This window comes from Haemaphysalis longicornis, unplaced genomic scaffold (genome assembly GCF_048455015.1).
Source record: "Haemaphysalis longicornis isolate Haplotype H1 unplaced genomic scaffold, Haemaphysalis longicornis Haplotype H1 scaffold_6, whole genome shotgun sequence".
Taxonomy (NCBI): domain Eukaryota; kingdom Metazoa; phylum Arthropoda; class Arachnida; order Ixodida; family Ixodidae; genus Haemaphysalis; species Haemaphysalis longicornis.
In genome coordinates this window covers 98,414,816-98,428,481 of record NW_027526407.1, presented here as the reverse complement: position 1 = coordinate 98,428,481, position 13,666 = coordinate 98,414,816, and the positions used below count along the sequence as shown (strand labels likewise).

General features: G+C 49.9%; 1 protein-coding gene across 1 annotated transcript in view; it reads right to left on the bottom strand.

The window, feature by feature from the left end:
* The window catches only part of LOC144143162 (uncharacterized), a 47,496-nt gene that overhangs the window by 21,144 nt on the left and 12,686 nt on the right, over positions 1-13,666 (bottom strand). Inside the window, exon 4 of the mRNA XM_077674963.1 lies at positions 4,553-4,849. Coding sequence (XP_077531089.1) covers positions 4,553-4,849 — 297 coding nt within the window. The remainder of the gene's footprint in view (positions 1-4,552; positions 4,850-13,666) is intronic.

The following is a 13,666-nucleotide window of genomic DNA, read 5'->3' as shown; positions in this document are numbered from 1 at the left end:
GAAGACAGCGAGATTCATGCAAATCATCGCCAAATGGTGAAAAGCTGGGAACGGGATAACTCCCTACAAAGGCGCTGGCTTTCCGGATGAGGAAAGAGACCCCAAGGTGTCGTTTTCGTACGACTTTCTTGACTAACTGGAGCACGGCAAGGAAAAAGAAGCTGATATGTGCAAGCTGAAGAAACAGGACAACACAAGCACTCATTGAGGTCAGCAGATACTGTTTTGTAAGCTGCACATGGCATTTGTCCTTCTTGGGAAGTTTCAAACTGACCTCTTAGAAGACCGCTTCGGAAGCTACACACGGCTGGCTGGCTCTCAATATCATGTGTCCACAAATCAGCTCTGTAAAGGAGAGCCTAAGCTGCACCTTCAAAATAAACTGCCCCGATGAGTACTTCACTGGGGAAACTGTAATAGATGGTCACGCAGACTACCGATGGGACGACCTTCATAAGGGAGCAGGCCTACCACGGCTAAGCTGTAATGTCGTGACCACGCGCGAGCTGTCGAGATTGAAAAACATCATCCCTGTTTTACCTCAGGTAGCAAAATACGCCATGCATTTTGCCCTGAAGTGGCTGAAATAAGAAAGCTGCAAAGACGCTCTGACTGTAGACAAAAGGCATCACGGTTTTGGCAACAGATTTGTTGTACAACCTTGTCAAGGATGTTGAAAAGAGAGGGCTTGTTTACCCTGCTATGGCAGTGGTGGACCCAGTGGCCCGCAACTATGTTGTCGTTCACGGGCGAGGTGTTCTTTAAGGTTCCTAGCCAGCGACAGCTCGCCACCGAGCTAGCGTTAAAGCTGCTGAACGGCGCCGACTCGTCTGACTTCAAGACTCCGAACAAGGACCAAGAGGGAAGGTGTTTTGAAGCGTGTGCTGCGGTGCAGTACCAACACTTTGCTCAAGAATATTTCCGACTTCTCAATGACAAACTGAGCGACAAAGGCAACAAGTCTCGAAAAATAAAACTGCCGACACTGACAAATAATCGATCCACGTTAGTTTGTGGCTAGACAATGAACTCTTTTGTGCGATTGCTCTATTTTTATTCAAGTGGTGTATAAAGTGGGAGGAGGTTCACTGCCGCACCAACCCGTGTAATTGCATTGCTTCTCCATCGGGCTGGCGGGCGGCCGCTGCTGTCGCAGCAGCGCTACGTCACTGAAATGAGTAAGCCTCCCGACATTGAAAACCTTCTCGAGGTAGCGTTGGCAGCCCCCGCAGGCTACGGTACGTGCATCAGCGCTGCGAAAGAACAAGACCTGCCCTTCCCTTTTGCTCTCTCCCACTTGGCGCCCGTGCACTGCACGCCGACCGTCCTTAAGAGTGTATCAACGTCAAAAAACGTCATACTCCGAAGAGTAAGATCCTGACATTGCCTCTTATCTTGCTGCTCACTCTCCTCCGACTCGGTTTTTTTTTTTTTCGCCCATGCACACTGATTCTTCCGGAGGCCTTCCTGGGCACCGACAGACGTTTCGCCTAAGTATATTCTGCTTGGCCGTAAATTCAAAGTAGCCTTGTTGACATTTCTGGCATATTAAGACGAGGAGTTCCTTTGAAAAGGACTACACTTCAACGAACAGACAATAGAACACTGGTTAGAGAAGTTCGTTGAATTTCTTTACCATGGTGGTATCTGAAGACCCCTGAGGACGCAAGTACCTGAACACACAAGTACAGTAATCCCTCGTTAACTCTAAGCTGTGAAATCCGCTAAACATTTTGTGATAAGCGGGGTTCAGAGTTAAGCAAAGTGCGCAACTTCGTGGCCAGGTCACTGAAATAAGCGCTAATTCTGGTAACAAGAGCTCTGCCGCACAAACGTTTTCGTAATAAAGGCAAACATGTCCGCTAAAAAAAACAAATTTCTAATATTGCGGAGGAAGAACTGCGTGATGCTCGCCAATTTTGCGTTCGCATCTGGCCCCAGAAAAGTGTTCTCGAGCTGTTCAGTGCATAACTTGAGTTGTTTGCCGCCACCGCTACATTCTACCTTGTTGCGAAGTAGGCGCAGCATCATTGTTGTTTCTGTCATTTTAGGCTCTTCTCAAGGCTCCTCTTCGTCTCTCATGATCAGCTGCATCGTTCACAGCCCTCTCAATAATGTAGGCGTTGCACAGCATTCCGGTAACGGGAACATCTGCCTCGTACAGCGGAAACTTGTCTTTCGAGACCGTGTTTGGCGCGTAGTGGCAGCTAGGCATTCGAACGAAGACCTTGTCAGCTGCCTGTAACATATTTTGCCTTGTGCCGTCTCTGCCAAAATTTCGAGAGAGCTGAGGTCCCCCGAAAAAAAAAACCGCTTCGAAATAAAGGGGGCAAATACGTGGCGCCTAAGGGAGGTAAATGCCCGACCAAAAAAAGTTTCGACTTGACCAATGTTTCGAGATACCCGAATTCGATTTAACGAGGGGTTACGGTAAATATAAGTGTACAGATGTTATGGATATTATCAATATGCAGGCGAAGCTGTATTTCCATAGTAAAGCGAAGATGTTCTTTTGCCCCTATTAGGCGTTGACGTAACCCATGGAGACATGCTGGTAGTGTTTAAAACATTGTTTTCAGCCTTTGACGAGCTTGTCAAGTTCACGTGGGTGGCCAAGGGAGGGGGGGGGGGGGCTGTAAATATTCACCAAGGAGAAACTGGCCTGTTTCTTCGTTTTGGAAAATCTCGGCAAATATGTAGGGGAAGCCATTTATAAATGCTAAAATTTTCAGTGTAATTCATGGTAGGGAGAAATCCCGTCACCGCGGGTGAATGGCTAAGGCCTTCTACTGCAGACCACAGGTGCCTACGCCTTGATCTTGCAACGTTTCATTATTCTTTAAAAAAATGTCCGTTCGGGTTTCTTCAACTGTGATTGGTGCTTATTGTCCCGGAATTGTTTCGCTTGCGCCGCTTTCTTGTAGTGTGACATCTGGGTAACCTTTAGTTAGTTAAAAAAAATAATTGTGGTTGATCCCTCTTTCATAGGAATCGGAAAAACACGAAAGTGAAAGGGGCCTTCAAAGGAGCAGTTGAATTTTAAAGGAATTTCCTTTTTGTGCGAACGGTTCGCGAGCCTGACCCCGCCAGATGAAGTGACATTGACACGCAAGAAACAGAAAACAGGGGAGGGTGCCCATATTCACGCGCGTCCCCCGTACGCGAAGGCGCCGGCATCGAGGCGCCAACTGTCGGCGCTCATTAGCGTGATGATGCGCTATTTCACTTCGCCTTAGACGTCGCGCACCATCTGAATGAGTCATAGCGAAGAACATAAGGCGCGTTCGTAGCATTGCTCACGTCTCGGTTCGTAGAGCAGTGGGGATCGCCCCGTACCTTCCGTTGCGGCCAGAGAGTCTTGGGATCAAAACTACGCGACGCCGCGTCCATTAAAACTTTTTCTGGCGACGCCACTTCCCTGACGGATATCACGTCACCAAACTCTCTCTGTAGCCAGGCATAAAACACTTTCGTGTTAATAAAAAACAATGTTTTCCTACTTTTAAAGCGGCGACAGTTCAATTGCCAAAGCCGCGTTGTGGAGCGGGAGAATGGCCTAGGTTGATAAGAACGAAGAGTGGGAGCATTCGGGCCGTCACATGGGGCGCGGTGCCTGTGTTCGACGGTGATACGGTGTTTGCGTTGAAAATAACAGGGGCCAGACGCGGGCTTTGGTTTCCTGCGTTTCTGTTTCCTTCCAGTTCGCACACCAGCGGCCCTCCTGTTGATGGCGTGAATTTGTCTGCGTAGCTGAGAGCAAAACTCCTGAATGTAACGTTTGCATTCCCAATTAGCGCTACCAAAACTTTACTTCACCAACTAAAAGCCCTATAATAAGGGGAAATCCTAAAATATTATCGTCACTGAGCCAAAAATTAGTCTATAAAGGGTTGTAACTAATTAACATGAGAGTTTGGGCCAGTTGGTACCCTTGATAATAATTTTTTACACCGCGAACAATTAGACGAAGGACGAAAGAGAGTTGCTACACGGACAAGCACAGCGCTTGTCCGCGTAGCCACTCTCTTTCGCCCTTCGTCGAATCGTTCGCGCTGGAAGCAATTATTATAACGATTACTGCATAGAAATTGTCCACCGATCGCGCTATTTACGGGTTATTTGTCTGTATATTTGCGTTACTTGAGCGCAGCGTTATGCCCCTTTCCGTGTCACCTTCTTAACACGATATCACCAAAATATTCGCGAATATAACTATGTTCCGAATAAAATCTATTATTCCCGAATACCATTCGTCACCGATCATCGGTCACAATTTTTCTACCTTTATTTTTCGCCCCCCCCCCCCTTAATGAGTTCGTTGCAGTACATAAGTATGAGCTCTCGATTATGTACTCTTGGCTAGCATTATTCGATTGTGGATATTTCCCACCCCTGTTTGCTTCCTTCAGATATGTAACCGTTCTAGGGCTAGGAAAAAATTACACGGGGATGTTCGCCTTGCCTTACGCATTACTTCCGGGCTTCGGATATACCTAGGCAATGAAACGTGCGCAGCGAGAAAGGTCATTTGAATTAAATCTAATATTCTTACCACCACTGTGTGTCGTTAGCGTGAAGAGCTTCTCAGTAGCAGCCTCCTCGTTTCCCTGTACGTTTGCAAACGTAACGGTCCCGGTATATTGTGTTCCCTGTTCCAGTTGGTCCAGTTCAATGGTCGATGTGCGCCCGCCGTGGTTGTCGCATGTGAAAGCGCGTTTGCCTCCCCGTGGACTCCGAATTTCACCGTAGCACTTGTCGAGGTCACCATTCGCCTTGTCCGGCGCGAACACCACGATTAGGGCCGAGGTTAGGCCCGTAGCTGCAGCTTGCACTTTAAAGTCGCCAGGGGCTGCAAGAAAGGCCACATTAGAGTGGACGCCATTCTTCGTCTACGTGCCAATACTCAACGTAGCGATGTTAGTAAAACGTTTTTTTGTTCTTGTATACATCATTGCATACACGCAAAGACAGTCAGCTGTAAAGAAGCCAGGGAATACATTGGGGATGTACGTTGTGGTGTTTTAATACAGAATCATACACTTGTCAACTTTAGAGCAAAATCCTAAGAATACACTAAACGCCCTTACATGGCATTTATAGGTAATCAGAAAACATTTGACTTAGTACTAACCGCAGCCGTACGAAAAGCCCTAAAGGACCAGGCAAGAGACCTACGTAAGACTCCTAGACGCATACATAACTGGTATACGGGAAGGGTAACACTTCACAAGCAAAACGATCAATTTCCGATCCGAATGGCACTAAGACATGGAGATACCATATCGCCAAAACTGTTCACAGCATTTCTGAAGGGGTACTCGGATATCCTGACTGGGAAAACAGGATTAACGATAAACGGAGAATAGTTGAGTCATTTGAGTCAAACGGAGAATAGTTGAGAATAGTTGAGAATAGTTGAGACGACACAGTATTGCTGAGTGAGACTTCAGAACTCCTGCAAAAAATTGTTGAAGAACTCCAATTAGAAAGCATGGCCGTGGGGCTAAAATTAAATATGAATCAATATAAAGTAATGAGGAATAAGCATATCCACAGCGCCTTCTTTAGCTTACTAAACCTAGCGCTAGAACAAGTGAAAGAATATAACTACCTCGGACAGATGGTTAGTGCTAACCGAAACCATGAGAGAAATCCGGCGCAGAATAGATATCAGTTGGGCAGCACTCGGCAAGCACTCCTACGTAATGAAAAGTAAACTACCTCTATCACTCAGAAGAAAAATATACAACCAGTGCCTACTGCAAGTGATTACATACGGAACTGAAACTTGGCGCCTTAATAAACAACTGGAAAGCAAACTTAGATCGTCTCAACGAAACATGGAACGCATAATGATAGGAGTAGCACCCAGGAGCAGAAAACGAGATACCTGGATCAGGGAACAAACTGAAGTAGATATCATAGGAGAATGTAGTGAGACGAACCAACAACCGGTGGACAGTTAGGGTAACGTGGTGGATACGAAGCGATGGGTCCAGAAGAAGGGGAAGGCCAATCACACGATGGAGGGATGAAATACTGAAGTTGGTGACCAGCCGTGAACTCGAGCGCCCCAGGGCAAGAGCTGTTGGAAGCCAGTGGGAGAGGCCTTCCTTCTGCAGTTGGCCTGAGTAGGCTGCTGATGGTGATAAGTGGCCTGGGGGAAATCTTGACCTTTATACTCAGTCAACAGGTGATCATCGTCATCATCATCATCACCAGCCTATCTACGCCCACTGCAGGGCAAAGGCCTCTCCCATTATTCTCCAATTACCTCGGTCCTGTGCCAACTGTGACCAATTTATCCCCGCAAACTTCTTGATCTCATCTGCCCATCTAACTTTCTGCCGCCCCCTGCAACGCTTGCCTTCTCTAGGGATCCACTCTGTTACCCTTAATGACCAGCGGTTATCTTGCCTTCGCATTACGTGCCCTGCCCACGTCCATTTCTTCTTCTTAATTTCTACTAATATGTCTTTAACACCAGTTTGCTCTCTGACCCATTCCGCTCTCTTCTTGTCCCTTAATGTTACACCTATCATTTTCCGCTCCATTGCCCGCTGAGTCGTTCTCAATTTAAGTTGAACCCTCTTAGTGAGCCTCCAGGTTTCTGCCCCGTAGGTGAGTACCGGTAAGATGCAGCTGTCATACACTTTCTTCTTCAGCGACAATGGTAGGCTGCTATTCTTTATCTGAGAATGCCATATGCACCCCACCCCATTCTGATCCTTCTAATTATCTCTGCCTCATGGTTGGGATCTGGGGTCACAACTTGGCCTAAGTAGATATATTCGCTTACCACTTCCACTGCCTCGCCACCTATCTCAAACTGCTGTGCTGTCCCGAGGTTATTGATCATTACTTTAGTTTTCTGCATATTAATTTTCAGGCCCACGGTTCTACTCTGTTCGCCCAGTGCGGAACGCATGCTTTGCAATTCGTCCCCCGAGTTACTTAGCAAGGCAACGTCATCAGCAAATCTGAGGTTACTGAGGTATTCTCCATTAACCCTTACTCCCACCTGTTCCCAATCCAACGTTCTGAATACTTCTTGTAAGCATGCTGTGAATAACATTGGAGAGATTGTGTCTCGTTGTCTGACACCCTTCCTTATAGGTATTTTACTGCTCTCCCTATGGAGGATGATGGTAGCTGTAGACCCACTGTAGATATCCTCTAGTATTCTTACATAATGCTCATCTACCCCCTGGTTCCGTAATGCCTGAATTACTGCTAGGGTTTCGACCGAGTCAAATGCTTTCTCATAATCTATGAAGGCTATATATAGGAGTTCAGTATAATCAGCGCACTTCTCTATCACCTGACTGATCGTGTGAATATGGTCCATTGTTGAATAACCTTTACGGAACCCTGCTTGTTCTTTAGGTTGACTGAAATCTAAGGTTGCAGAGATTCGGTTAGCGATTACCTTGGTAAATACCTTGTAGACGACTGACAGTAAGCTGATCGGCCTGTAATTTTTCAAGTCCTTCATGTCGCCTTTCTTATGGATTAGGATGATGTTCGCGTTCTTCCAAGATTCCGGTACCATTGCGGTCATTAGGCATTGCGTATACAGGTGATATTACTTGTAAATTCAGCAATAGCCTGGCTGCGCTACCTTGCTTCAGCCGTCTGCATGTGCAGCGCCTACACATGCATTTGCCGTACCCAACGTTCATGGGTGGCATCGAAGTCCGCTTTGACACCTCCCCGCACGGGGCACCTTGAGTAATCTTGGTCACGGTATTGGCGACACCGCCGATTTCGAGCCCCCAAACATAAGCTGTAGTCAACCGTGGCGATGTGTTTATAGGTGGAGGGGGAGAAACCACGAAAGGTGGCGGACGGAGTCGTTGCGAAGCTTCGGCGGATGGGCTCCCTGTCTGTTTACCAGGCAGAGAGCTCCGGGACCTCTCAAGCTATCAGGGTAAGGTTTGAGAAGGAAGTACCCCCGTCCCCTGCTTTTATACTATGGCATAAGGTATTTTCAAACCACCCCCCTCAAATAGGATCGGTCCCGCAAAAGGGGCCGCACCGAAGTTTCTTTTATTTCTTTTCCTTCGATCTCTCTTAAAAAGCCCGATAATTTCTCGCGCTTTTAGGTAATGGAATCCCTGGATAAGCCAATACCCATCACCTCCCAGTCTGTCTTTCTGATTTCCAAGTTCCTCGAAAGCCTTATCGCAAAATCGTACAAGGCTAAGGAACTCACAACGGGAGAAGACCTGATTGAAGTAGAAAACAAACAACAATCCTCTAACCTCCTCAAGCAAATGTGCACGGTCGATGTTGACATCAAGATCACGCCCCATCGCAGCCTTAATAGCTGCCAGGGCGTGATCTCTGATCGGGATATAATAAATGAGTCTGAAGGAGATCAGGGCGTGACAGCAGTGAGGCGAATCACCATACGCGGAAATGACCAAATAATAGCAACCAAACATATAATCTTGACATTTGAGCGCTCAACCCTTCCAGAGTCGGTCAACGCAGGTTTCATGAGACGTCCGGTCCGACCCTACGTGCCAAACCCAGCCGCTACTTCAAGTGTCAGCGGTTTGGGCACGGCACAACATCTTGCCGTGTTAAACTGACGTGCGCAAAATGTGAAGCACATGATCACTTAACTGGCAATTGTGAATCCGAGAGCTTCACCTGTGCCAACTGCCAGCGTCCGCACGCTGCCTATTCTAGGAGTTGCGAAAGTTCAAGCAACCAAAACATATTATCACCTTAAAACTCAACGAGAACATCCACTTCCCAGAGGCGCGAAAAAGGTTCGTCTCTTTCCCTCTGGGGAGTACGCCGACGCAGCTCGCCGGGGGTAAGAGCGGCGTCTCGTTTCGGCAGGGACCCAGTACCGAGAGTCGGACCCCCCCCCTTAATTTCCTCAAGCAGCCAAACCCGCCTCCGCACCGCTCGCTGAGCCAGCACCGGCTGTCGGGCAACCACATCGGTAGGGGATGCTGCTGCATCCACTGTTTCCTCCCAACCGGCCCAAAGCGCATGCAAGGGCACGGAGGAGATGGAGACGGAGCACGGCACAACAGTCAGCTCCCACCCCCGCCACACCGCCTATGCGACCCGGTGCGCTCCTGACGCCTTCGGCTGTCTCGGGTCGAACGAAGGGCTCCAGAAAGGGAACCAAGTCCAGGGGGTCCGGTCATCCGGGTACCATAACCCCCCCCCCCAAATATGATGACGAGATGGATGTGGCACCTTTCATGTCTGCTTCGCAGCGGAAGGAGCGGCTTCCTTCATCCTAACCTCCAGAGACGGTAAAGAAACCCTTCCAAGAGTGCAAGCCCCGAAAGACCTTGCGTAAATACCGTAAAAACCCGCGTATAATACGAACCCGCGTATAATACGAGGTGTAATTTGGGGACAGCAAAATCAGAAAAAAAAGTTTTCATCCGCATATAATGCGAGGTAAAGAGCACAGAAAACATTTATTTGCACTGCAGTTACCGTTCAGTCATTGTCAGTTTTCGCTGGCACTGTCTCCCGACGTCCGTTCAGTCATCATCAGGTTCGCTGCCGCTGTCTCCTGAAGTCGCCTTGTCGGAAATGTCTTCCCACAGAAAGTGGTCCTCAGTGCCATCAAGGGCGTTGGAGATGCCGCATTTCTTAAAAGAGCGACTGACGAGCTCCTCTGGGATGCTGGCCCACGCATCCGCGATCCAGCCACAAAGCACCGCTAGAGAAATCCGTGTCAGCCATTCGGTAGCTGTCACTTACGGGTCTCCTGACCCCATCCACTCTTGGTAGCAGGACCTGATGCAGTCTTTGAAAGGCTTGTTGATGCAAACGTCTAGCGGTTGCAGCTGGGATGTCATTCCTCCTGGCATGACAATGAGTGCGGTGCGGGGTTCGCGCAACAACTTCTTCACAAAATCGGCCAGGTGGCAGCGAAAGGCGTCCAACACGAGCACTGAGGGGAATCCCCAACAGTGCTCCAGGCCGCCGACACCACACAGACTTTATCCAGGCAAGCACCAGTTGCTTTCTCCACCCACGAATGCTGCCTTCGGTGACGCCGGACTGCCGTCCTGCGGCGCAATTCCTGATGGTCTCGGCACATAAAATAACTTTTCTTTTAATTGCAGCCGAATACTGTTTTCGTGCACCCGACATCGTGACAGACTTCTGGTGAACGTGCCTAGATCCTTCGCGTGGTCAAAATAATCAAAATGGCGCCAGCTGAGAGAAGCAGCAGCCAGCTAACGCCACCGCAAGATTGCGCACCCTCCGCTGAAACCGAAAGTGCAAATTTTCGGCTGAAAACTTTGGGATCCACATATAATACGAGGCACAAATTTTACATAGAAAAATTTTGAAAAAAACCTCGTATTATACGCGGGTTTTTACGGTAGTCCCACTGCAGTAGCCCTGAACACTTCATAAAGGGAAGAGAAAGAGTCTTTAAATCAGGCAATCGCTCTTCGCCAGCTAATTATCGCCCTATTTCTCTTACATGCATATCGTCCAAGCTTCTTGAACACATAATAGCATCTCATGCCATGAATCATCTGGAAAGCATGAATTTCTTTTTCCCATATCAACATGGATTTCGGAAATTTTCCTCGTGCGAAACACAGCTCGCTGAGTTTGCGCACGACATTCTAGTTAACATGGATAACAACCTTCAAACGGACGCCATTTTCTTAGACTTTGCAAAGGCATTTGATCGCGTCCCACATAACCAACTACTTTCAAAATTAACTTGCCTCGGTTTACCTACAAACATAATAAATTGGATTCAGGACTTCCTTACAGGACGCATGCAATTCACGTTCGCCAATAACAACCAATCACCGCTTACAGCTGTTACATCGGGGGTACCACAGGGCGCCAGTCTCTCCCCACTTTTATTTCTAATTTATATAAATGATCTGCCAACTAACATAAAAAGTAAATTAAGACTTTTTGCCGACGATTGTGTCCTCTACTCTGCAATTAAAAGCCCCGGCGATAACAGCACCCTACAAGATGACCTTAACACTATCGCATTATGGTGCAATAATTGGCTCATGCCCCTTAACCTATCGAAATGCAAACTAATCTCATTCTCTCGTAAACGCTCCATCACCCACCACGCTTACAATATCAATGCTGTTCCCATATGCTCTGTAACATCGTATAAATACTTAGGCGTTCACATGACACCATCATTATCATGGGAATTACACATCGACACAATCTGTTCCGAAGCATCAAGGAGGAGGAGGAGGAATCAACTTTTACTGAGCCCAAGAAATCGGTGGTGCGCGCTGGCACCAGACGGGGTGGTTCCCTAGTTACGGGACCCATATGTTCCCAGCAGCTCCTGGCCCCTGTCTGTCAGTGCGAGCTGAGTCGGCAGGGCGGGGCTGGTCAACAAGGTCTCCCATCGCTCAAGGGGTTGGGGATTGGGGGTGTTGTGGGGAAGGGAAGGAGGGGGGGTCTTGAGTTTTGTACACTCTGCCAAGATGTGTGGCAGGGTGCCCCTCTCTCTTTTGCAAAACGGACAGAGCGTATCGTGTTCCGCAGGGTACATGAGGTTCATCAGTACGGGATGCGCAAGCGATCCCGCCTGCGCTCGACGCAGGATCGTCTGTTCCTGCCTAGTCAGTTTGGGGTGCGGTTCCGGCAGTCTGCGCCTCTCCTCTCGGTACATCCGGGTAATGTCCCGAAAGCTGGTAACCGGGTGCGGTAGCTCTTCCGGCTCGTTCTCGGCCCGGATTGACATTTCTCGGGCATGGTAGTCGGCGATGGTGTTGCCTGCTACCCGCGAGTGAGCCGGGACCCACACGAGCTCTATGGCTCTTCCCGGTGGCTTGCACTTGGACAGAATGGCTCGGGCCGCGGCAGAGATTACCCCCCTGCGGAAGCTTCCGTACGCTGTCATTGAGTCGGTGACCACGGTGTGCACGCATGGCTGTGCGAGTGCCAGGGCCACGGCCACTTCCTCGGCAACTGCGGGGTCTGTTGTCTTCAGGGACGCGCTGACGATCAGCCGGTCTCTGGACGTAACTACCGCCGCTGCACGGTCGCTGTGTTTTCGGAGCGAGGCGTCCGCGTAGAGGACCTTGGGGTTCTCTTCCAGCTTCCGGGCCATTGCTTTTGCCCGCGCGGTTCGCCTCTCGTCGTCCTTGCCTGGCGTCATGTTCCGGGGAAGGGGTTTGGTCAGAATGCTCATCTTCCAGTCTTCCGGAAGGGCTGCCTTGATGGGTACTGGCTCGATCTGCCAACCTATCTTGCGTAGGACGGCTCGTCCGTGCTCCGTGTGACTGAGCCGGATTCTCTGATTCGAAAGGTGGGCTTCGATGAGCTCCTCCACCGTGTTGTGGACGCCCATGTCTAGCAGTCTTTGCGTGGACGAGTATATGGGAATGCCGAGTGCTTGCTTCGTTGCCTTGCGAAGCATCGTGTTTAGGGTGTCCCTATTCGCCTTCGTCAGCTGGAGATACGGGGCGGAGTAGGTAACCCGCGACACGACGAAAGCGCGTACCAGGCGCATGGCATCGTCCTCTTTCAGGCCTCGGTTTCGGTTAGATACCCTCCGAATCATACTGAGTATCTGTTCGGATGTAGTCCTGATCTTTTTGACGGCGGCGTGTGCCTTCCCGTCGCTCTGAAGTAGTAGGCCGAGAATCCGAATCTGCTGAGTTGGCTTGATGGCCGTTCCGTCGATGGTGATGGTCACGTTCGGCAGCGGCTCCTTCTGACGTTTCCCCGGTTGGATCATGAGCAGCTCAGATTTCTGGGGAGCGCAGCTCAGTCCGCACGACTTGGCATACTCGTGCACGGTCGTTGCCGCCCGCTGCAAGGCTTCCTCCACCCAGGCATCGGACCCGGCTCGGGCCGTCCACACCGTAATGTCGTCGGCGTAGAACGCGTGGTCCACGCCTTCGATTTGCTTGAGTAGATCGGGCAGGGGCAGGAGGGCCAGATTGAAGAGCAGGGGCGACAAGACCGACCCCTGAGGGGTGCCCCTATCGCCGAGCTCGACAGGGTCCGACTTCTCGTCCCCTATACTGATGGTCGCCGTTCGGTTTGATAGAAAATCTTTTATGTAGCCGAATGTCTTGCGGCCGCACCTGGTCTTGTTCAGATTCTGCAACACGCTTGCGTGGGACACGTTGTCAAACGCTCCTTTCAGGTCGAGGGCGAGTATCCCGCGCGGCGCGTGCCTCGTTGCCTGCTTGACGACCAGCTCGTGGAGTTGGACCATCACGTCCTGGGTGCTGAGATGATGTCTGAAGCCGTACATTGTCTCCGGCATCTGATCTGTTTCTTCGAGGTGCTTCTGCAGCCGGCGAAGAACCATGCGCTCCATAACTTTCCCCGCGCAGGACGTGAGGGAGATGGGCCGCATGTTGTCTATCGTGAGGGCTTTGCCGGGCTTTGGAATGAAGTGGACCTCGGCTTCCTTCCATTCCTCCGGCAACCGCGAGCTGTCCCAGGTTTCGTTGATGTGCTCTAGGAGGCCGCGGGCCGCTGCACCGCTCATGTTACCGAGCAGTTTGTAAGTTATGGCGTCCCTGCCGGGGGCACTTCTCTTATTGCCTTCGTCTATCGCTGTCCAAAATTCCGTCATGGTAAACGGCCTGTCCAGCTCGTCGTTGTCGGGTCCTTCGTACGTCTCGGGCACCGGGAACTGGCCCTTCTCTTCGTTTAGGTA